The sequence below is a fragment of the Leptopilina heterotoma genome, unplaced genomic scaffold (assembly GCF_015476425.1).
Source record: "Leptopilina heterotoma isolate Lh14 unplaced genomic scaffold, ASM1547642v1 Lhet_101, whole genome shotgun sequence".
In the NCBI taxonomy this organism is placed as follows: domain Eukaryota; kingdom Metazoa; phylum Arthropoda; class Insecta; order Hymenoptera; family Figitidae; genus Leptopilina; species Leptopilina heterotoma.
Window position 1 is genome coordinate 881,243 of NW_025110815.1, and position 21,873 is coordinate 903,115.

At 21.6% G+C, this 21,873-nt stretch overlaps 1 protein-coding gene across 14 annotated transcripts in view; it reads left to right on the forward strand.

Moving 5' to 3' along the window:
• Positions 1-21,873, forward strand: part of LOC122499950 (inositol hexakisphosphate and diphosphoinositol-pentakisphosphate kinase 2) — a 40,694-nt gene that overhangs the window by 3,338 nt on the left and 15,483 nt on the right. For 2 of the 14 annotated variants that reach the window (XM_043608558.1, XM_043608609.1), the window contains exons 1-18: positions 3,509-3,835; positions 9,028-9,225; positions 9,482-9,622; positions 9,880-9,970; positions 10,270-10,424; positions 12,438-12,730; positions 12,835-13,029; positions 13,182-13,268; positions 13,355-13,543; positions 14,483-14,586; positions 14,718-14,855; positions 15,351-15,380; positions 17,037-17,271; positions 18,471-18,679; positions 19,072-19,298; positions 19,471-19,607; positions 20,236-20,350; positions 20,932-21,189. In XM_043608558.1, the coding sequence (XP_043464493.1) occupies positions 3,698-3,835; positions 9,028-9,225; positions 9,482-9,622; positions 9,880-9,970; positions 10,270-10,424; positions 12,438-12,730; positions 12,835-13,029; positions 13,182-13,268; positions 13,355-13,543; positions 14,483-14,586; positions 14,718-14,855; positions 15,351-15,380; positions 17,037-17,271; positions 18,471-18,679; positions 19,072-19,298; positions 19,471-19,607; positions 20,236-20,350; positions 20,932-21,189 (2,940 nt within the window). In that variant the 5' untranslated portion in view covers positions 3,509-3,697. Of the gene's footprint in view, positions 1-3,507; positions 3,836-9,027; positions 9,226-9,481; positions 9,623-9,879; positions 9,971-10,269; positions 10,425-12,437; positions 12,731-12,834; positions 13,030-13,181; positions 13,269-13,354; positions 13,544-14,482; positions 14,587-14,717; positions 14,856-15,350; positions 15,381-17,036; positions 17,272-18,470; positions 18,680-19,071; positions 19,299-19,470; positions 19,608-20,235; positions 20,351-20,931; positions 21,190-21,873 lie in introns of those variants that run through there. The other 12 variants (XM_043608606.1, XM_043608587.1, XM_043608569.1 and 9 more) reach the window with 12 other exon arrangements.

Consider the following 21,873-nt stretch of genomic DNA (forward strand, 5'->3'; position numbering starts at 1 on the left):
AATCGAAAAAAATAATTGAAAAAGGAGAAAATAGGAAAAAGTAAAAACTGACAAAAATACAAATAATAATAAACCAAATTAAATTTTCTCCTTATTTTTCTCAAATCGAATTGATAAATTTTGCCAAAATATTGAAATCAAATTTACCTATTAATCTTTCAAAATTTACTAATTTCCCAAACTTCCTGTTTTCGAAATATGAGGGGAAAAATGATTCTCAATTTGGAGTGTTGAGAATAGTGAGTCTCGTAAATTGAGAGAATTTTCCTTTGTTTAAAAGAGTCTATATTTATTTACCCACGTTTGTCGATATACTCACACGCACTTGTCCTTATTAATAGAGGCAGTGCAACATTGGAGGAATCATGAATTAGTTCTCCATTGATACTCGTGCATGTAACATTGCATTTACTCTTATCTCTCGCATTTGAGTAAAAAACAAAAATCTCTAAATACGCGATGGTGATATTTTTTCAAATTTGCAAAAAAAAGGGAGAAACAAATTTTCAAATTTAATTCCTAAATATTATCAAAATTATTTTTTGGTTAAAATATTATTGAAAATAAAAGTCGACTTTTTTTTTGCTTCTTGCAAATATTGTAAACAATCAGAAAGGAGTGTTAATCAGTCACCATGTGCACATCTGCTTACTATTAGACTATTTTTACGAGCTCAGCGTCATGATTAATGCAGAAGCTTGTTAAATATGAAGGATTTTTATTTATCTCCAATGTAACTTTATTCGATTTTTTCTCTTACTTTTTTTCCTTTTTCATAGTTCTTCAAATTTCTTTTTCAATTTTCACAATCAGTAGATCGAATTTTTATTAATGAAAATTTTCATTTTTACTTTTCAAATTTTTTTTCAATTTTTGACTAAAATAATTAGTAAATCAAATTTTTATTACTGAAATTTTTAATTCTTACTTTCCCTTCATTTTTTTTTTTTTGAATTTTCGACTAAATTCAGTTAATTAAAATTTAATTATATTTTTTTCTTGTATTTTTTAAAAAAAATTTGATGTTTCTTTTTCCGTTATTTTTTTCCAAATTTCTTTTATTTTGTAGCAAATTTTCTCAATTTTCGACTAAATTCAGAAAATTGAATTTCAATTAATAAAAATTTAATACTTTCTCTTTCGTTATTTTTTCTTTTAAATAATTTCTCAATAATAATGAAAATCATTATTATTTTTCCAATTTCAAATCAATTTAATAAAGTAAATTTTAATTAATAAAAATTTAGTGTAATCACAGAAATGACAATAATAAAAATAATGACAGTAATTTATAATATAAATTTTGAAATAAATAAACAAACTTATGTAAATAATAATAATAATAATAATAAGAATAATAAAAAAATTTGAATAAAAAAATGAAAAAAAAATTATTTGAATAAAAATAATAGAAAAAGAATTATTGTATATAAAACTGAAATTCAAAATTTGTATAAAGATGAATTAATTTTTAATCAGTTGCACAAAAAGAAAAAACTTCACAAACAATTTTTCCATTTATAGTCAAAATTTTGTTTTCTCGATTTTATTATGTCTTTTTATAAATTCGTTTCACAAGAGTGCATGAAAAATTTTACATGATTCATAAAATTCGTGACTCACATTCTCGCAGTGCTCTTATAAATTTTGAATTGTATTAAAAACTGTCCTTTTGTAAATTTTGTTTATTATTTTCTGTTCTTTAGATTAAAAAAGAAAACAAAAAAAAGGCAAGGAAAAAATTTTTCTAAAATATAATTACGAATTTTTTAGTTCTTAGTTATTATTTTTCTTCTTTTTTTGAGAATTTCTATGAAATATTTCAAAACGATTGTTAGAGTTATATAATAAAACAATAAAAACAAAAATATTACGTTCGTTAAATTATTCTCAACTTGGCATTCTTCATTTTTTGCTCTCTCTCTTGTCAAGTTGAAACAATTTTTTTTTGTGAGTAAAATAATTCCGTACATTTGTTCAGTTCATTTTTCCAATTTTGTTTATTTCTTTTTATCCATATTTTTATTATTATTGTTCTTTTTTTAAATTCTATTTTCAATATAATATAATAAAAATTATTATTATTATTAATTATTATTACTATTATTTTCAATTTATTTGTTAAATAATTTTTATTTTATTTAATACTTATTTAATAATAATAAACAGATTTAAATAAATTATTCAATAATAATAAAGAAAAATTAAAAATCATAAAAAAATTTATTAAAAATGTAAAAATTAATAATTAATTAATCATTTTTAATACGAAATAAAATATAAACAAACAAACAAAATAAAATGCAAATGAACAAAAAAAGATTCGCGAAATTAATGACCGCGAATGAAATGTAATTTTTCTAATAAGCAAAGTAAAAAACAAAAGTTAATTAAGTCATCTTTCATTAACACAAAATAAACCTTGGCTGAAAACGTGCGTTCATTTATATATTTTCAACATTACTGTCACGAGACTTGAACTGATAAGAGAAAACGCGCTCACTTATAAATAATAAATTTTCAAAGTACATTAAACTTGCTGAATCGTTTCGTCTTGAAATAAACCGAAGGTGATTTATTAAAAATGTCAGTATAATTCATATCTAACTTTCATTCACATCACAAAACGCATTCACTCGATTGTCGGTATTATTTTTTTCTTCTTTTAATAATATTGATTAATGTTCCTTTCAATTTCAATCTTTACAATTCAAAAACGCAAAAAATAAAATTGTTTTCATAAAAAAAGAAAATTTTTTTCACAAAAATGAATAATTTTCAAGAAAAAAAAATTTTTTTTCTAACAAAAATTAATAATTTTTACAAAAAGAAATTTTATAACAAAAATAATAAAAAATTCAATGTCATTTTCATCGATAATTAAAAAATAAATAAAAAAGAGATTAAATTTTGTTTTAAAAGATTTAGAAAAAGAATTTTTAGAATAAAAACACCTTTTTCTCCTTTTCGCAATTTTTAATTTTACTTTATTCTTCTTTCTTTATTTGAAAAATGAAAATTTTAATTTTTATGGTTTTTAAAGAAACAAATTAATTAGGAAAAATTTAATTGTAAGAAAAACTTAATTAGTGAAAAAGTTAATTAGGGAAAAAATTAATTGTGGAAAAAGTTAATCAGTGAAAAAAATTAATTGTGGAAAAAGTAAATCAGAGAAAAAAATTAATTGTGGAGAAAGTTAATTAGAAGAAAAATTAATCGTTAAAAAAGTTAATTAGGGAAAAAATTAATTGTGGAAGAAGTTAATTGTGAAAAGAATTAATTGTGAAAAAAGTTAATTAGGGAAAAGTTAATTATGATGAGAATTAATTTTTGGAAAAAGTTAATTATGAAAAAAATTAATTATGGAAAAGATTAATTTTTGGAAAAAGTAAATAATGACAAAAATTAATTTTTAGAAAAAGATAATTAAAAAAAAAAAATTAATAATGAAAAAAACATTTTTTTAAATTAAAGCAAAAAAAAAAAAAATTGACCAAAAAATTATTTTCTTAGTGTTGCGACATTATTTTGAAGGTATGTTTCTTTTTGCAAATTTAAAATCTTGAGTGAGTGAACAAAACAAATAATAATAAATAACCAAGAAAAGTGAAGAGGAAAAAAAGCGAAAAAGTGATGCCGGACACAATAAATCGAACGTTATTGTCTGAATTATATTTATATTTAAGAAAACATAACAATGGAGTGGACTTGGTGGAAGGATTGGTGGCGGTTAAGAAAGTGGCGTCACCGAAATAATAGTGCAAGTTCGGCATCTGCAACAGATGACGAGGATATCGAGGATTACAACGCATGCTGCTACTGTGATGAATGTTTCGTACGTTAAAAAAATAAGAACCAAAAAAAAAAATAATTAAATAACAAAATAAATATCAAATCAATATAAATTACGTTCATCAATCGAGTGTCCAAAAAATAATCGACAAAAAAATGTCCTCATTTTTTTTCATTTTTCACAAGCTTTTTATGTCTACACAATGAAATTTTTCACAATATTTACGCTTGTCATCTGAATTTTTTTCTTCCTTTATTTATTTATGAAAAATTTATTATTTTCTCAGAGTAAATATTTTTTATCTTTGCAGTTTTTTTTACAAGTTTTTAAATCATTTTTTTTCAGTATTTTTTGTCTTTTCAATTTTTTGCAAGTTTTTAAATTTATTTTCTATTTATTATTTTTTCATTTATTAATATTATTTTTTTTTTCGTTTATTTATTTTTCGTAAATTTATTTCATCACTAACGATTAAAGAAAAAATAAAAAAATTGAATTTTTTATTTAATTTAAAATTTTTTTAATTTAATTTTAATTTTATTTATCAAATATTTTATTTTTTCTTTTATTTTTACTTTTATTCTCAAAAATTTTTTTTTTATTTCAAAATCCACTAATTTTCTTTGCCTACAAAAATTATTTTTTTCTAGAAAACATTATTTTACTATTACTTGAAAAAAAATGAGAAAATTTGTAAATTAAAAAAGAAATTGCATTTTGCATCCACTAATTTTTGTTTGCCTATTAAAAATTATTTTTCTCGAAATATTATTTACTGCAATTGGTTAGAGAAAAAAATTACAAAATTCGCCAAAATTTGTAAACTGAAAAAATAAATTACATTTTGCATTCATAAAAAAAATTATTTTTTTAGGAAAAGAAAATTTTTTTTTTTCCTTCAAAAATTATTTTTCCAAAAACGTTATTTACAGTAATTTGTAAAAAAAAATTACAAAATTTGCCAAATTTGAAAATTAAAAAACTGCAGCCAAAATTTACAAAAATAATTTTTCTAGAAATAATATTCGCTGTAATTTGTAAAAAAAACATTCCCAAAATTAGACAAATTCGTAAATTCAAATATTTAATTGCTAAAATATTAAAAAAGAAATTTTTTTTTATCACTACGTCAGTGTTGGTAGAAAAGAGAAAAAAATTTTACGTAATCCGTGTTCACAGTTTAATTCACAATATTGTCTTGTCTATTAATAACGAAAAATATTCGTAACAAAATTGTACAATGAAAGCAAAAGCGGAAAAATTGCATAATGTGTGTTTGGCATCACCGTTACAATATAGTTTGTATAGACGCTTTTTACTCGTGTGTTATTATCGCCTGTTTTTATTTTTTTTCCCCTTGGTGTTTTTTTTTCTCTCTCTATATTATAATAATCTCTCTAAAACCGCATGCTTTTGAAAATGTTTTGACTTAGTGTTCGCTTTCCGTCTGCGTGCGTTTCTAAATTTAGTTCCAAGAGCTTCTTTTTTTTGGGGGGTGGTATAGAGGTGTGTATATTTTAGTAATGACATTTACAGAACCTCTTTGTTGTGGCCAGCTTCACAAATGCTGGTATGTGACCTGCCAATTGATTTTACATACATACTTTTAATACTTGACATAGATTTTCTTAAACAGGTGCAACTCTAGTCAAATTTGTTTACTAAAAAATAATAGTTTTGCTAGAAGACCATTTTTTTAATAGAAAAAAGATTTTTTTTAATAGAGTAGAAAATAATTTTCATTCTAGAGACTAATTTTTTTACTAGAAACTGAATTTTCTTACTAGAAAATAATTTTTCTTACTAGAAAATAATTTTTTTTACTAGAAAATAATTTTTTTTACTAGAAAATAATTTCCATTTTAGAAACTAATTTTCTTAATTGAAAATAATTTTTTTACTATAGAAAATGAATATTTTAATAGAGAATAAATAATTTACTGTAGAATAGAAAACAATTTTCATTTTAGAAAATACTTTTTTTACTAGAAAATAAATATTTTACTATAGACAGAAACTAATTTTTTTTACTAGAAAATAAATATTTTATTTGAAAACAAATATTTTACTAGAAAATAAATATTTTACTAGAAAATAAATATTTTACTAGACTAGAAAATAATTTTCATTCTCGAAACTAATTTTTTTAGTAAAAAATAATTGTTTTACTATAAAATAATTTTTTACTACAAAATATTATTACAATTTTACAAATTTTTTAGTAAAAAAATGATTTCCTAGGAAAAAATTTATTCCGTAGTAAAAACATAATTTTCTAGTATGAAAATACTATTCTAGTAAAATAACTTTTACTTGAAAATAATTTTTATTACTAGAAAAAAATTGTTTTACCGGAAAATAATTTATTTTACTTGAAAATAATTTTCATACTAGAAAAAAAATTGTTTTACTAGAAAATAAATATTTTACTATAGACTGAAAATAATTTTCATCGTAGAAACTATTTTTTTTAGTAGAAAATAATTTTTTGAACAACTAATTAAATATTTTACTACTGTCTGAAAATAATTTTCATTTTAGAAACTAATTTTTTTAGTAGAAAATAATTTTTTTACTCGAAAATATATATTTTGCTATTGACTGAAAATAATTTTCATTTTAGAAACTAATTTTCATTCTAGAAAATACTAGAAAATAATTTTTTTACTACAAAATAATTTTACAAATTACATATTTCTTAGTAAAATAAATTATTTTGTAGGAAAAACACAATTTTCTAGTACAAACTGATTTTTTTACTACAACATAATTTTTTTACTCAAAAGTTTGTGATTGAAAATTTATTTTGTAGTAAAAAATAATTTTCTAGTAAAAAAATTTTGAATTGCAAAAATATTTTCTAGTAAAAATAGTATTTTCTAGTAAAAATTAATATTTTCTAGTAGGAAAATTATTTTCTTTTCTAGTAATAAAATAATTTTTTAGCAATAAAATAATTGTTTAGTGAATTAATTTGTTTTTTAGTATGAAAATTATTTTCTAATGTCTAGTAAAAAAATAATTTTGTAGTAAAAAAATAATTTTGCAACAAAAAAATAATTTTGTAGCAATTAAATAATTTTTTAGTGAAAAAATAATTTTTTAGTTATAAAAATTCGTGTCCAGTATGAAAATTATTTTCTAGTCTAGTAAAAAAATTGTTTTACTAAAAAATAATTTTTTTACCAAAAAATAAAAAAATTGTAACAAAAATCGACATTGTTTTCTGTAAATAAACTACACGTGTGAGTAAGAAAGTGAGCGAGAGTGGGAGAGAGAAGTCGTTACGATTTTCGACTCTTTTATCCGCGAAATCTCTGCTTTTGTAATAATACGGTTTTAGAGTTTGAATACAAAATGCCGTGTGTCCCTCTTGGCAAAATTATTTCTCTAACGCAATAGAAAATTAGTTGCTCGGAATAACATCTTTGAGTTAAATGTCAAAAAGAAAATAAAATTTAGTGTCGCGGAAAATTGTTTTTTATTGAACATAATTATTTATTTTCGCTTTAAATTGTCTCATTTTCGACAGTTTAAAATTTTATAATTAATTTTCTATTTTCGTTTCCTATCTCTCTCTCTCTCACACTTTTCCTGACTCTCAATTTTGATTTCACGTTTCAAATGCGGCTAAAACGATATCGTTTGGCAAAGGAAAATTTATTTTCGAGAATGACAATCAAAGAATTCGATTTATTTTTTACAAAATTTATCACATTCTTTGTTTTTTTATTGAATTTTACATTCGTGTTTCTTACAATTCTCATTCATTCGTCAAATGGAATTTTCGAATTTTTCATTCTCTCAAGGATATTTCAATTGAATTTCACGTCAATTATTTGTGTTGGTATAAAGTTTTTTTGTTATTAATTTTATTTTTTAATTTCTTTTGGTGTTTTTGTAAATGTTGATTTTTTTATGAATTGTTTGATTTATTGTTTAAATTCATTGGAAAAAAATTTGAAAAAGCAAAAATTTATTCTTTTTTTTATTCAAATTGGTTAATTTATTTTTGTTCTATTTTATCCATTTTTTTATTTTACAAATTTCAATTCAATTCAAATTGGGAAATTTGTTTTTATTTTATTTTATTTTATAAAATTCAATTCATTTCAATTCAATTTAATTTGGAATTTTTTAACTTGGTTTAATTTTATTTAATAATTTAATTTACAAAAATTAATTTAATTTAAATGGGGAAATTTATACTCCTTTTGAAAACGAGATTTTTTCCGACATGAAAAAATTGAACAATAAAAATAAACAGAAATTGTTTAAAAACAAATTATAGTAGTAACAAAAAATTGAAATTAATCAAAAAAAATTTATTCAGAAGAATTTAAAAATTAATTTCGCCTCGCTTTAGACATTCTTGTTAAGAGATTTAATTAATCTGTCACACCATCTTGTGTCAATTATATCACTCGCGTGTTTTACGTGCAATTTCAATTTGGCCTTCATTCTTTTAATGTTTCTCTCTCTCATATTGTTTAATGAAAGTGATTGAAATTACATTTTCACTGTAAAATTACTTTCAAAATAAGGGCCTTAATAAAAAAAATTTCCCTCTTTTGAATAAAAAATTACATTTTTCACAAAAATCTGTAGAAAATAATTAAATTTAAAAAAAATAGTTTCAAATTTCTTCTTTTTTGAAATTAATTAAAATTAATCATTTACTCCACTAATTAAATTAATTATGTTACAAAATTAAATTAAAAATCTCAAAAAGTCGAATTATTGTATTTTTTCCCCGTTTGAAAAATATTTATACCATTTTTTTTTTAAATTAGAGAAATTAAGTCTAATTTACGGTTTTTTTACATTTTGAAAACTTCTACATTTTTTCGGTTTAAATTAATAATTAATTAATTAATCAATTAAATTAATCAATTTTTTCCGTAATTTTTACTGCGTCAATAAATTGACTCTGCAATAGCTTAATAAACTCAAAAAGTCGGATTCATTTTTTTTTTCATATTTTGAAAAATATTTTCTACATTTTTTTGTGAAAATATAAAAATTGTCCTCTGTTAATTAAAATCCTATTAATTAATTAATTGTTAAAAATTCTACGTAAATGAAATTTTAATTATCCATTAATTCTTTTTTTTTCTTTATTAAAATTGTTTGATCAACAGGACGATCGACAAAAAAAAAATTTGCTTTTTCTTTTAAATGAAAAAATATTTTTTAAAAATTGTTTTTTAATTAAAAAATAATTTTTTTTACAGGGCGAACTGTCGGACGGGTGTGTTAGTGAAGATGGTTGCCTTCAGGGCGATCTCGAGGGTGAGGGGAAGCAAGTTTTGGTGGGAATATGTGCTATGGCCAAAAAATCTCAAAGTAAACCGATGAAGGAAATTTTAACTCGTCTCGAGGAATTTGAATACATCAAAATTATTGTTTTCGCCGAGGACGTTATTCTGAAGGTAATAATCAACTTTTTTACAAAAAAGAAAAAAAAAGGAAAAAAAATACTTTTCAAAAATTTATTTATTTATTTATAAATAAATATACGGGGAAAAAAATGAGAAAAATGTGCAATTATCAACCGTTATTAAGAAAAATTAAATTAAAATCCGTTATTTATTTATAAATTAATAAATAAATTAAATAAATTAATAATTCATAGAAGTAATTATTGGACTTGAAAAATTAATTAATTTTCTTGTTTTTCTTTTTCAGGAACCTGTAGAAAATTGGCCTATTGTCGACTGTCTAATCAGCTTTCACAGCAAAGGCTTCCCCTTGGAGAAGGCAATTAGTTACGCAAATCTTAGAAATCCTTTTATTATCAATAATCTTCCAATGCAATATGATATTCAGGTAAAAGTAATAATCTCTTTTTATTCAATGAATCCAATTTTTGAGCAGAAAAATTATATTTTCATCAAAATTTTGATTTTTTGATTTCATCAAAAGAATGTAATAATTTAAACATAATTTCCAAAAAAAAAAACAAAAAGCATTTAATTAAATGAAATTTATTAACCGAAAATAAAATTTTCAATCAAAATACAAAAGCATTTAATTAAATGAAATTAATTAACCAAAAAGTAAAATTGCCAATAATTATTTTTCAGGATCGCAGAAGGGTTTATGCCATTTTGGAAAGTGAAGGCATCGAAATACCTCGATATGCAGTTCTCGATAGAGATTCACCTGATCCGAAACGTAAATAAAATAATTAAATAAAGATGATAAAATTAAAAAAAAAAATTAAAAAAAAATTAAAAAATTAAATTGCGATATACTTGGAAGTTAAAAATAAATATAAATTAATTATTAATTATTAATCAATCTTTAATGTCCGAGAAATATTAATTATAATGAGGGAAAATAAACTAAAACTATTTGTCCGAATTTTTTCGTTTCTTTTCCTTCACTGAATTATTAATATTAATTAATTAATTTTAATTGATTGAAATTAATTAATAAATTCAATTTAATTAATTTTGAATATGAAATTTCAGATCACGAATTGGTTGAATCTGAAGATCATGTCGAAGTAAATGGGGTCACGTTCAATAAGCCCTTTGTAGAGAAACCAGTGTCAGCCGAAGATCACAATATTTATATTTATTATCCAACCTCAGCAGGTGGAGGGAGTCAAAGATTATTTAGAAAGGTATCTTTATCAAATTTTCACTATTTTCTTTTATTTACTAAGTATATTAATTTCTCGACCTACTTCAATTGAAAAAACTTCAATTCTATCTCCAAAATCTTGCTCCAATTTTGTTATCAGAATTTTATCAATTCGATAAACAATCAAAATTCAGTCACTTTAATTTAGACGATTTAGCCTAAAGTCTTAAATTTTAATTTAATTATTTAGTCGATTTAAAAAAATTCACAAAAATTTGATTATTTATTATACAGATTTTTTCCCTATTTCCATAAAAATTAATAAAATAATAATGGAATATTGTAAATAAATAATTAAATTCTTCAACAAAACGATTCTATTTAAAAAGAATTGCTAAAAGTCAAAAAATAAAATTCTTTACAATAAATTTTGATGACATTTTTGACAAAATTTCCAATTGTTTCAATTTTTTAAAAGAATTTTCGGAAATTTAACTATTTTCGAATAATTACAATCTTTCAAATACCTTATTTTTACAGAATTTTCAATTTAAAATTTAAATTCTACAAAAATTGGATAATTTTCATTAAATAAATATTTAAATATCTTTTACTTACTTTCCAATAGGAATTAAAATTTTCAATAATTTCAATGTAAAATCTTTTGAAATTTTTTTCTGAAAATTCCTACCAAATTACGCTTCAAATATTTCATTATTATTTAAAATTTGAACTTAAATTAATATTTGAATCAATTCTTATTAGAAAATTCTTTGAGAATTCAATTATTTTGAATTATTTTGAATTATTGAATTTTTGCAAAGAATTATATTAATTTCTTTGAATATTTAAATTCCTTTGGAAAAATTATAGTATTTTTGAAAATAATTGAAATCCTGGGAAGAATTTTATAATTTATGAAAATGATTGAAATTTTGTAAATAATTGTATTAATTTCTTTAAATATTTGAATTCCTAAGGAAAAATTATAATATTTTTGTAAATAATTGAATTTTTTCGAAGAATTTTTGATTAAAAATTTTGGAAATAATTGAATTTTTTCCAGGAAAAAAAATTGTTTCTTAAAACAATTGTATTAAAAATAATTTTGATTTATGTAAACAAAATTCATTAAAATTCTAAAAAATAATTGATTTCTTTTGGAAAATTTTGTCCAAATTTATCTAAATAATTGAATTATTTCGAGAAAAATAAAACAGTATAGATATTGAAAATAATTAAATTGCTGCGAGAAAATTTTTTTAAAAATATTTGAAAATAAATAAATTTTCTCAAAGAACTTTATTCAAGTTTTTAAAAAATAATTTAATTATTTCGAGGAATTTAATAAAAATTAAATTAAAAATAATTGGATTTTTTCAACAAATTTTATCAATATTTCGGAAAATAATTGATTTATTTCGAAAAACTTTATTAAATTTGAATTAAAAATAATTGAAATCCATTGAAAATTTTATTATCTATGAAAGAAATTGAATATTTTTTCCAAGAATAAACAAATTTTATCAAAATTTTAAAAAGTAATTGATTTCTTTTGGAAAGTTTTGTCCAAATTTGTCTGTAAATAATTTAATTGTTTCGAGAAAGTTTAATAAAATTATAGATATTGAAAATAATTATTGAATTCCTCGAGAAAAATTTTTTGAAAATGTTTGATGATAAATAAATACGGTATCGAAAAATTTTATGAAATTTGTATTTAGAATACTTGAATTCTCGTCAAAATTTTATTACTTATGGATATAAAATTGAAATCCTGCGAAGAATTTTATAATTTTTGAAAATAATTGAATTTTTGCACAGAATTATATTAATTTTTTTTTAAATATTTGAATTCTTAAGGAAAAATTTTATTAAATTAGTAGATATTGAAAATAATTGAATTTCTTTCGAAGAATTTTATTATTTTATTATTGAAAATAATTGAATGATAAAAAATAAAATATTCTATCCTTCAGAAGGTAAAAGACGAGTATATAAATAAATAAAATAAAATTAATAACGATTTTGATTTGGAATTTAAAATTTTCAGATAGGAAGTCGCAGTAGTGTATATTCGTTAGAATCTCGAGTTCGCAAGACTGGATCGTATATTTATGAGGATTTTATGCCCACCGATGGTACAGATGTTAAAGTTTATACAGTGGGGCCAGATTACGCTCACGCTGAGGCGAGAAAAAGTCCAGCACTCGATGGAAAAGTCGAGAGAGATTCCGAGGGCAAGGAAATTCGCTATCCAGTTATTTTGAGTAATGTGGAAAAACTCATAAGCAGAAAAGTTTGTTTGGCCTTCAAACAGACTGTCTGCGGATTTGATCTCCTCAGGTGCATAAAAGAAAATAATTCCTAAAATCGTTAGACTTTTATTAGTTTTTTTGTAATTAATTTATTTGGATTTAATTTTTATTTATTTGAAATTTAATTTCCAGAGCCAATGGAAAGTCGTTTGTTTGTGATGTTAATGGATTCAGTTTCGTGAAGAATTCAAATAAATATTACGACGATTGCGCGAAAATATTGGGGAATATGATTCTTCGGGAACTCGCGCCAACGTTACACATTCCTTGGAGTGTTCCTTTTCAATTGGACGATCCTCCAATTGTTCCGACAACATTCGGCAAAATGTAATTTTAATTCTTTTAATTAATTAGTAATTAAATATTAAAATTATTTTTTTCATTCTTCGTTACCTGGAAAATTAAAAGTTATCAACTAATGAATTTAAATATTTTAAATACGAAAGTTCAAATTATTACTAAGCAATAATTTTTTTAAGGATGGAATTAAGATGTGTGGTGGCGGTTATAAGGCACGGCGACAGAACTCCGAAGCAAAAAATGAAAGTCGAAGTTCGACATCCCAAGTGAGTGATAAATTTACAAAAATTAATTAATTGATAATTAATTTTGAATAGAAAAAACGAAGTAAATAATTTGTAATTTTCCTCAGGTTTTTTGAAATATTTGCCAAATACGATGGTTATAAGCACGGACACGTGAAACTAAAACGGCCTAAGCAATTACAAGAAATTTTGGACACAGCTCGAAGTTTATTGGCCGAAATACAACATCGAGCTGCTAGTTCTGAACTCGAGGAGAAACAGGGAAAACTCGAGCAATTGAAGAACGTATTAGAAATGTAATTAAAAAAATCACATTTATTTTATTTATAATATTAATTGGTATAAAATATTATTAAATACTTATTTATATTTTTTTATTTTATTTTTATAACATTTTTAAAAATTTCTTATTATAATAATATAATAATTTAATCTTTTTCAGAATTTTTATTAAAATCGTATTGACAATAATTAAATTCCTCTGAATTGAATTCTTATAAAAAATTCTATCAAATGTTTTGAGTTAATAATTGAATTCTTTCGACGAATTTCCTTAAAACTGTGTTGAAAATAATTGAATTCCTAGGAAGAATTTTATTAATTATGAAAATAATTTTATCAACATTTTTCAAATTAATCAAGTTTTTGTGACGAATTTAATTAAAATTCTTAATTAAATTCTTGCGAAAATTTTTTAAAAATTATGAAAATAATTGAAATCTTGGTAAGAATTTTATTAAAATTTTTCAAAATAATTGAATCTTTTTCAGGAATTTAATTAAACTTGTCTTGAAAATATTTTAATTCTCATAAAGAATTTAATCAAAATTTTGCAAAATAAATAATTGAACTTTGCGAAGAATTTTATGAAATTTTTGAAAATAATTAAATTTATTAATTTAATTATTTTCAAAAATTTCAATTATTATTGAATTCTTTCAACAAATTTAATTAAAATTGGGTTGAAAATAATAGAATTTCTGCAAAGTATTTTATTATATAGAAAAAAATATTTCAATTCTTAACAAAGAATTTCATTAACAATGTAAAGAATAATAAATAATAATTCATTAGTTAATAAGTGGATTTTAAAAATTTTCGAATCAGAAATTATTTAAAGATCAGAGTTGATATTTAAAACGAAACAAAAATTTGCAATTAAATAAATATACAAAAGAATTATTGAATATAAAATTGTAAAGTAACTAAAAAAAATTTCTTTTCCATTGTTTCAGGTACGGGCATTTTTCAGGAATTAATCGTAAGGTGCAAATGAAATACCAACCCCGCGGAAGGCCGAGAGGTAGTTCCTCGGATGATGGTAGTGGTATAATTCGAAGTTTGTTGAGGACTTTATTTACTTAATATTTTTTTTGTCAACAATTCAAATGAAATATTATTAATTAAAATTCATCGAATTTTTTAGAATGATAATATTAAAAAATCTCTTTTTTTTACTCTCTTTTTAAGATCGACTTGGAGAACCGTCTCTAGTTTTGATTTTAAAATGGGGTGGTGAATTGACACCAGCCGGTAGAATTCAAGCTGAGGAATTAGGCAGAATATTTCGCTGCATGTATCCTGGCGGTCAAGGTAGACATCTTAGTGGTTCGTATCTTTTGTTCTTTTTTCCCCTTTTTTTCTTACTAGCAGATATGAATACATTTTCTTTCTTCTACTTAAATAATAATAGTAATAAGCGAATTATTTTTTTTTCTCTAAATTTCTGATTTCAACGCTCTTGGGGCTCGACGACCGAATGGACCGAATGAAAAAAAAAATTTTAGTCTGTATTGTTTAAAAGAATTTATCAATAATTGGTGTTTAATCCTTTAATTCCTCCGAGAGGAGAAAAATTTGAATTTCTCTCTAGGAAAAATTTCCTCTTTTCTGATTGCATTGTCTGAACCGTTTTTTTTTAATTGTAAAATATTTTGTTATTTTTTTTTAATAATCCGTTTTTAAAAATTGTTAATATTTAATAATGTCTTAATGTTCTATTTCCTGATGATTGAATTTTTTTGGTAGAACCGTTCACTAATTATTTGTTTATTTACTATTGAATTGGTGTGATTCATAGATAATTTTTAAATATTATTTCAGAGGATGACACTGAGATGTTACCAAATCACGGTAACTTTTTATTTTGAATGGACGCTTTTTAGTAGCTGTAGATAAATGTCTGCCAGAATTTCACGCCCAATAATTGATACTGGAAATTGAAGAAATTGCGAAAAGTCGAATTCAATATTTTATTTGCTATTCGAATTTCACTATTTTAAATATTTTTAATTCAATATTTAAAATTAATATTTTTGATTCCAAAATTTAAAATCAATATTTTTATTTTCAGTTTTTATGAATTATTATTTATTAATTTTTCTTTTTACGAATTAATATTTATTAATTTTCGTTTTTATGAATGAATATTATTTATTTTCGTTTTTATAAATAAACAGAAACAATGTTTTTTTATTTTTTTTCGTACAAAAGAAATTCTAGATTCCTTTTTAGAAAAAATTAAGCTTAAATCAAAATTAATTTAACGCTAATAAAATATAGAATTTTTCAATTTCTACATTTTTTAAATAATTTTTTCAATTCCCAGTATTTAATATAAAAAAAAAATTCGTCCGCAGATCTTAACAGTTTGCTTTGAAAATTGAGTCCGAAAAAAAGTTATTTTATTCAAAAGTAAACTGATTAAATATTAAGATCAGAACCTAAAAAGTGTTAAACAGCAAAGTCAGAAAAGGAAAATTCTCTTTTACTCTATTTCAAAAGGAAAAAAAAAAGAATTTTCAATCTGACGACGCTAAATGTAGTTCAATGTGATCATCATTTTTTTATATCAATTCTCCAAATGCTTGTTGTTCGTGTATTAGTGTGACTGATTTTTTTCTAACTGTATTAAATATTTTTACTAGAAATTAAATATTAATCATTTCATCATATTTTGTAAATTCATTAAAATCAACAACATAGTCACAAATCACGAGCATTTATTATTTAATTAAATGTAAAAATCAAATTTTCAGTCACATCACATATCGATTTGGATCAGAATCAATTTAAATTAAAGTAGTAATTAAATAAATTAATAATTTTATTTTATTTTCAATTTATTTATTCATTTATTTATTAATTCGTTAATTAATTAATTCATTAAATTATTAATTTATTTATTATTTAATTAATTTATTAATTCCTTACTTCTTTATTTTGATTATTAATTCACTAAATTTTTAATTAGTTTATTTATTTATTTGCATACATTCAACAAAGTTAATAATTTAATTAATTTAATTAATAACCACGTTTCTTAAAATTCTCCATTTTCGAAGAAAATTTAGAAGAAATTTTTAATTAGTTTATTTATTTATTTTTATTTATTTATTCGCATACATTTAATTAATTTAATTAATAACCACTTTAATTAAAATTCTCCATTTCTCCATTTTCGAAGAAAATTTAGAGGAGAAGAAAATTAATAATTCACGATTCGTAGGATAATTAAGGTACTTAATATAAAATTACTAATTTCGAAAAATCATTCCATCGTCCATTCATCAAAAAGTGTCTACTTTTCTATTCTAATTTGACATTCGCATATCTGTTGGTTCTAGAAATTCAAAAATGGAAACACAAACAGTGCACAGACAATAATTTAATAATGTTCGGCACGAAAAAGAAAAACGTGTTGTGTCGAAAGAAAAAAAAGGCACTGTTTATGTCCTAGTGAATGAAATTATTTAATTTTGTTTCATCATAAAATTAATTTTCATTCAGGTGAATACGCCGGTGCGCAGGGACTTGGCCTTCTCAGATTACATTCAACATTCCGACACGATTTGAAAATTTACGCCAGTGATGAGGGTAGAGTTCAAATGACCGCGGCCGCTTTCGCCAAAGGATTACTCGCCCTGGAAGGAGAGCTCACTCCAATTTTGGTGCAAATGGTCAAGAGTGCAAACACCAACGGATTATTGGATAATGATTGTGATAGTAGCAAATATCAGAATTTGTACGTTCAATTTTTCAAATTTCTTCGAAATTAATTTTCAAATATCTATATTAATAATTGTTGTATTCCGGGTTTTTTAACGCAGTTGGAATTTAGTTGTTGTTTGCTTTTTTGTTTTCTAATTTATTTAATAATTTTTCTTTTTAAATTTTTTCAACTAGCAAATGTTACGCGCGGAACGTGACATTAAATTTATTATTCTTATGCAAATTACAAAATTTTTTATTTACAAATTTCAATTTTTGAAAAAAAAATTTTTTTAATTTAAAAAATCAATTATTTTTAAAAAAATTTTGATACAATTTCACGAAAGAATTTAATCATCTAAAATTTTAATAAATCCATTGAAACAATTCAATTATTTTTAAAAATAGTAAAGTTTATGCGAAAATTGAAATATTTTAAATAAAATTTCACAAAAGAATTCAATTTTTTTCTTAATTCGTTATAAAATTTATAATAAAAATTCAATTATTTTCTAAAATAATAATAATAAATTCTTTAAAACACTTTTCAATTATTTTTTTCAATTCCTTGCAAAAATGAAAAAAAAATGATGATAATTGAATTTTTAGGAAGAATTTTATTAAAAATTTTTTGAAAATAATTGAAATCTTCAAAAGAATTTTATTTTTTATGAAAATAATTGAATTTTTAGGAAGAATTTTATTTTGAAAATAATTTAAATACTCCGAAGAATTTTATTATTTAAGAAAATAATTGAAATCTGCAAAAGAATTTTACTTTTTATAAAGATAATTGAATTTTTAGGAAAAAAAATTTTGAAAAAAATTGAAATTCTCCAAAGAATTTTATTAATAATAAAAATAATTGAAATCTTCCAAAGAATTTTATTTTTTATAATGATAATAATTGAATTCTTGCGAAGAATTTTATTAAAATCTTTGAAAATAATTGAATTCTTTTGAGAAATATTAAAATTGTATTAAAAATAATTGAATTTCTAAAAAGATTTTTATTATTTATTAAAAATTAATTAAATTCTTGCGAACAATTTTATGAAAATTATTAAAAAGAATTGATTTGTTTCGTTGAATTATTAAATTGAAGTTTTTAAAAATAATTAAGTTCTTTCGAGAAATCTAATTAAAATTAATATTAAAATTGAACTAGTTATTAGTTACAGCTATTATTAAATTTGAATTCTAATTTTATTTATAATAAAATATTATTTTTAGGGTGAAGACACGTCTGCATGAATTACTCCAACAAGATAAAGAATTTACTCGGGAAGATAGAGAAGAAATAAATCCTAGCAATGCTCTCAGTATTAATGCTGCGTTAGATTTTGTGAAGAATCCTGTAAAATGTTGTCAACATGTTCAGACTCTCATTCAGAAGCTAATGGATATTGTTAGAATTAAAAAGGACGATCCTAAAACAAAAGGTTTGAACTCTTGTTTTTAGAATTATAAATCAAAATTTTCATTTTATGATATGACTATTATAAATAAATTAATTTTAATTTTTCTAAATCATTTAAAGCTTTTTTTTATTATTTTAATTTAATGAATTAAATAATTAGTTTTTTTTTTACTTTTAGGAAAAGGTAAATTTAATTTCACTATTTTAATTAAATTTTAATTTATTTCAATTATTTTAATGATTGAATTTCAATTGACTAAAAATTGACTGAATTTAATTTAATTGATTACTATTATAGTTTTGTTGTTCTTATATTTTTATTTACTATTTTAATATTTTATTTAGGTTTTAATTTTGTTAAACTGTTTGAATTAAATTAACGAATTGTATTTTCGATTGTTTTTTTCTAAATAGATGCAATTCTCTATCACGGCGAAACGTGGGAATTGATGGGCAGACGTTGGGGCAAAATTGAAAAAGATTTCTGCACAAAGCATAAGCGATTTGATATTTCAAAAATTCCGGACATTTACGACTGTATAAAGTATGATTTACAGCATAATAATCACACTTTACAGTTCGAGCAAGCCGAGGAATTGTATATTTACGCTAAATATCTCGCCGACATTGTTATACCTCAGGTAATTAGCAATTTATTATTTTCCTTTTTTTTAATGAGGTATTTATTTATTTTAATATATAAAATTAAAAAAATATTTCATCAAATTTGATAAAAAAAAAGTATCTCTGAATTTTTTTTTATTCTTTTCTCTGTTATATCTAAAATGATTGTAACTATTACTTTTTTTGCAGGAATATGGATTGACAGTACAAGAAAAGCTCACTATTGGTCAAGGAATTTGCACGCCACTTTTGAAAAAAATTAGAGCTGATCTTCAGCGAAATATTGAAGAGTCAGGCGAAGAGTCTGTCAACAGACTCAATCCAAGGTAGAGAAAATTGATAAATTCTTTATATTTAATTCAAAATTAAATTTAATTTAATTAAATTAATTCTATACTAGTAATTGTTGTATTTCTATGAAGTTTTATCCAAATTTTTAATAATAATTGAATTTCTGCGAAGAATGTTATAATTAACATTTTTTTAAGAATATAATTCAATTCTTTGGAGAAATTTTATTACAATCTTTTTAAATAATTAAATTCTTTCAAAAATGTTATTAATTATGAAAATAATTAAAATCTTGGTAAGAAATTTATTAAAATTAATTACAAAAATAAGTAAATTCTTATACAGAATTTTATCTAAATTTTTCAAAATAATTGAATTTCTGCGAAGAATATTATCAAATTTTCAATTCAATTTTTTTTAAAGTATTTGAATTCTTATAAAAAATTTTATCAAAACTTTTGAATTAATAATTGTAAGTATTTCAATTCTCATAAAGAATTTAATCAAAATTTTACAAAATAATTGAATTTTTGCGAAGAATATTATCAAATTTTCAAAATTAAATTTACAATTTATTTGAATTGAAGGCAATTAAAAAATTTAATTTAATTCAATTCAATTGAATCAGGATTATAAATATAGTTAAAAAATAATTCTTTTCAGATACTCTCATGGAGTTTCAAGTCCAGGACGACACGTGAGGACGAGACTTTATTTTACCAGCGAAAGTCACGTTCATTCTTTACTAACAGTTCTTCGCTACGGAGGCTTGCTCGATGTGAGTTTAAATTAAGAAAAAAAAAATTTTTTAATATATTAAACACTTTTAATATTTAATAAATAAAATATATTTATTTTTGAAACTTGAGTAAATTAAAATATAATTACATAAACAAAATACAAAATATAAAAAAAAAATGAAATAGATTTTTTTTCTAAGTTTTCAAAAAATTTTCGTTCTAAATGTTTTGTTTCAATTTAATTTTTAAAACTAATAAAATTCCAATTCAGTATTTTTAAAGCTTCTTAAATAATAACAGAAATTAACTAATTTCTTTTGAATAAAAAATTATAATTTAATTTGTAAATTTACATAAAAATACATAGTTTCAATAAATTATTCGAGAAAAAACTAATTTCATTAATATTATAAATAAATATTTTTCTATATAATAATTATATTTCAATCGAATTATTTAATTATAATTAACTAAATGAAATTAATCGAAAATTGAAGTTGATATTTGAAAGTAAATTAATTAAATTGATTTAAATTGATTAAATTAATTGCTGCTATTTATAAATAATTTGAGACAAATAATAAAATAGATTGAATTTTGAAATTTTAAATTTTTCAAGGTGGTGAAGGACGAACAGTGGAGGCGAGCAATGGAATACGTCAGCATGGTTTCAGAATTAAATTACATGTCACAGATTGTTGTGATGCTTTACGAGGATCCAACCAAGGATCCATGCAGCGAAGAAAGATTTCATGTTGAATTGCATTTTAGTCCGGGGGTCAATTGTTGTGTACAGAAAAATTTGCCCCCTGGTCCAGGGTTTAGGCCACATTCACGCAATGAAAGTAGCCACAATCTTGTAAGAAAACTGAAATTGGTACTTATTATTTTGATTTTATTTTTATCTATTATATCTATTAACATTGACTAACGTTTTTTCTGACTCATTTAACAACTTTCAAATGGAAAAAGGGCCTAATTTTTAATTTCTACTAATACATTCAATATTTTTAAATTTAAATGTTATTTAAAATTATATTTTTATATTTTCTGGTTTTTTTTTTTGTAAATTTTTGATAAATTTCTTTTTCATTTTTGCATTTTTGTATCTTTTGAATATTTTACATCTTTTGGATATTTTATAATTTATACCTTTTGTATATTTCACACGTTTTGAAAATTTTATACCTTTTGTATTTTATATATTTTATATTTTTTATATTATTTAGCTAGTTTACACCTTTTCCATACTTTTTACCTTTTATATATTTTGTACCTTCTGAATATTTTTACTCTTTATTTTTTTTACCTCCCATATAATTATTTATATCTACTTTTTATTTTTATAATTTATATTTATTTTTTGTTTACTTTTGTTTATGTTCAATTATTTATATTTATTTATTTGCAAAGATTTATTTATATTTGCTTATTTATATTTTTTATTAAAAAATAAATATTTTACTTATTTAATTGTATTTATTTCTTTGAAGAGATGAAATTATTTATTATTTATTTATTTAACGAGAATAGAAAGTTAGTAGAAACAAAATTCTCAAAT